At 46.2% G+C, this 3180-nt stretch overlaps 1 protein-coding gene across 2 annotated transcripts; it reads right to left on the reverse strand.

The window, feature by feature from the left end:
- Window positions 1–480: 480 nt before the first annotated feature.
- On the reverse strand, window positions 481–2828 carry LOC121310041 (zinc finger protein 16-like). Of its 2 annotated transcripts, none has more exons than XM_041243247.1 (2): window positions 2277–2828; window positions 481–1777 (listed from the first exon to the last, which is right to left on the reverse strand). In XM_041243247.1, exons 1-2 carry the CDS (start codon window positions 2431–2433, stop codon window positions 1173–1175), a joined length of 762 nt encoding a protein of 253 aa, XP_041099181.1. In that variant the 5' UTR covers window positions 2434–2828; the 3' UTR covers window positions 481–1172. The 2 variants fall into 2 exon arrangements, with proteins under 2 accessions (XP_041099181.1, XP_041099182.1); XM_041243248.1 differs by having other exon boundaries at window positions 2283–2825.
- Between the last annotated feature and the right edge of the window lie 352 nt (window positions 2829–3180).

Here is a 3180-nt window from a genome sequence, read left to right on the forward strand (position 1 = left end):
GGCCCCCCACCCTCATGGGACGCTCCTTACTGCTTTGTAAGTTTGCTTAACACTTCGATGAAAGCGTGTGCTTGGACTCTTTCTTTGTGTGGTCCGTTGTCTCTGTTTGACTCCTGGGGTTCCAGTCTGCGTTTAAGAGCTTTGCCCTCTCCAGGATCAGCGTTGAGACGAGTCAGCGCTGCTTCAGAGAGCGAGCAACAGGCCACTGTTCAGGGTCCCTGAAGTGACAGGCATTCAAAATGATAGAGAATAGTGGGAGTCTGGAACCAACTCCCCAGTAATGTTGTTTGAAGCCAACACCCTGGGATCCTTCAAGAAGCTGCTTGATGAAATTCTGGGATCAATAAGCTACTAACAACCAAACAAGCAAGATGGGCCGAATGGCCTCCTCTCGTTTGCAAACTTTATGTTCTATAGCTGATGAAATAAACACGTGTTCTATTTGAGTAAGGACACAAGCAAGTGCATTTTGAACTTTAACCTTGTTTATTGCACTGCACATTTACCAATGAGTTTTAAAATCGCACAGGGAGGAAAAGGCAACAACGCAAGGGTAACGGTTACATTTCACTGATATACAAGAGTGTTTCTCCTTTAACAGAGGTGTCCTCTGGTTTAGTACATGTGTATTTGTGTAGCTACACTGCTGTGACACAGCTCTATATAATCTACTGATATATCTATAGAAATGCATATACACATGTATGTCAGGGAGCTAGTTCAGATAGCCAGCGTGCTTCAACAGACACTGCTGTCCCTCTCAATTACTGAACAGACGTTCTCAAACTTTTAACCGATTTTAAAAATCAGGACTCCCGACTGGAAACAAATGTTTAACATACATACAGCCAAAAGTTATGCGTCACCCTACAGAGTGAACTCATTTTGCTTCATAAAGTCGAATGAAAGCTGCTGAACAATGTTACCTTAAAATATTCAATTGCACACTGCTTTGTAGTTTTCCCATAGACTTAATGAAAAAGTGATTCTAAAAATTTGAAAATCTAACATGAAATACTACTGTTATGGCTTCTGGTAGACTTAAGCAACGTAATTTTGTTAAATAAAATATCAGAATTATGTTCGTACAGTTTGCTATGTCTCAATCCTAAAATTCTAGGAGATGCAGGGTTTTTGGCCGCAGATGTAGGTGGCTTGTCAGGACAGAGGGCTCAGTACAGCTCCGAGTGCGTCCTGCGGTGAGATTTGAAGGTGCTCAGGTGTCTGAACCTTCTCCCGCAGTCAGTGCACTGGTACGGGGTCTCCCCGGTGTGGATCCTCCGATGGGTGTTCAGATTGCACTGCTCTTTGAATCTCTTCCCGCAGTGAGTGCACAGATAGGGGGCTTCTCCAGTGTGGATGCGCTGGTGTCTCTTCAAGGTGGAGAACACGGTGAAACTCTTCCCACACTCCACGCAGGAATAGGGAGTCTCTCCCGAATGGATTCTCTTGTGCGCCTTGAACTGTCCCGCGTGCCTGAAGCACTTCCCACAGTCACTGCAGTGGTACGGCTTCTCTCCCGTGTGAATTCGCTGGTGTTGTCTCAGGTTCCCCAGGTAATTGAATTTCTTTCCACAGTCACCACACTGGAGAGAGGTTTCGTTATCCCTGGCGGACCCCGAGAAGTGATCGCTGGCTGCTGCCACCGGTGAGGGAAACGCGCCCTGCTGGCTGTAGTATTCCTGGTGCGCCGTTTTTAGGTGCACCTCCAGGTACCACTTCTCTGTGCAGAAGGTTCCGCAGTGAGGGCAGTGGTGGGACTCCAGGTCTTGTTGGGCTGGATGAGAGACAGTGAGAGAGATAGTTAGTTAATTAGTTAGTGGCCAGAACGAGTTATTAATAAGTATTTTCGTAGCATTGATCCCTGCCAGTAGTAACCCTCAGTTAAGTCTCTCTAAAAATTTAAAGCAATCCGAAGCTGTCAGTTATTCCTGCATCCGATCTAACAAGTACAACACGGTCAGTGGAAGCTGAAAGGTTCAAACGACTTGTATGAAATCAAGGGTTTACCAGATTACAGACAAACGCAATCCAATACAACTATGTGATAAGTTTGGTGCAGACAGACAGACAGACAGACATGGACGATGCAATTCTGTGAAATGAGAGACTTGGAACTACTGGGAACTACTGCAAGCATAAGGTAAGAGAAGGCAGCACTGTGGGACACTTATCCCAAACAGCAGCTACTACTGACAGGACACAAAGAGGAGATCAGTTGTAAAAGGACTGCAACGTCAAAATGAAGCTAAGCACAAGTGTGTGGCTCCTCTTACACTCACACGCCATACTGCCAGTCGAGACCATCGCTGCTCCCTCCTCCTCCTCCTCCTCATGGCCCCCCTTCTGTACAGCGTCTCTCGTCTGCACTGTCTGGGTGAAGGGAGGATCCCCCTCGGTTGGCCCCATCTCTGCCCCGTCCTCGTAAAGCATTTCTGGTGCCGTCTCTGCTTTTACAGAGCTCGAGAACACAGCCGGTGGTACCTGGAATGTGGACTCCAGTCCACAGGGGGCGCCACTGCTTTGTGCAGACTCAGGATCAGCGTTCTCGCGGTATAGAGGAACGCTGTTCTCTTGGGAGAGATGTCCGAGTTCCACTTGAGGATCAACGACCTCCTGTTTAATGTGGATCAGCTGTGGTTCCTCTTCTTCGACGGCAGTGTAATCTAGTTTGCTCGTCTCCTGTGGATCGCAGGCAGAGTCCAGCTGTCCCTCACTGGCACCTGTGTCTTTGTATAGAAAAGCACAGACGTTTTTAACTGGTTACGACCTAAACCAACCAGAATCATTCACAGAAACATTTCTGGCAGGGTTTTAAACTCAGACGAGTCCTACATCTCTGGCCAAAAGTCATGTAATTAAAAGAAACTTCCAAATGATATCGCAAGTGTCTACCAGAAGCCGTGACAGCAGTACAGCGTTTCATGTTAAGAGTTTTCGAAATGTCACATTTTTCAATTTTTGTCAGTTTTTTCGTTAAGCATATGGAAAACTACAGAGCAGTGCGCAATTCAAAATGTTAACGTGACATTATTCAGCAGCTTTCATTCGACTGCATGAAGCAAAACTAGTTCATTCTACAGGGTGATGCTAAACTTTTGGCTGTAGCTGTCGGTTTCAGAACTCTCCTTGCTAAGTGCATTAAATTATAGAAAGTAATTGACCATCCCTTCATTACTG

The sequence above is a fragment of the Polyodon spathula genome, unplaced genomic scaffold (genome assembly GCF_017654505.1).
Source record: "Polyodon spathula isolate WHYD16114869_AA unplaced genomic scaffold, ASM1765450v1 scaffolds_1694, whole genome shotgun sequence".
Lineage (NCBI taxonomy): Eukaryota > Metazoa > Chordata > Actinopteri > Acipenseriformes > Polyodontidae > Polyodon > Polyodon spathula.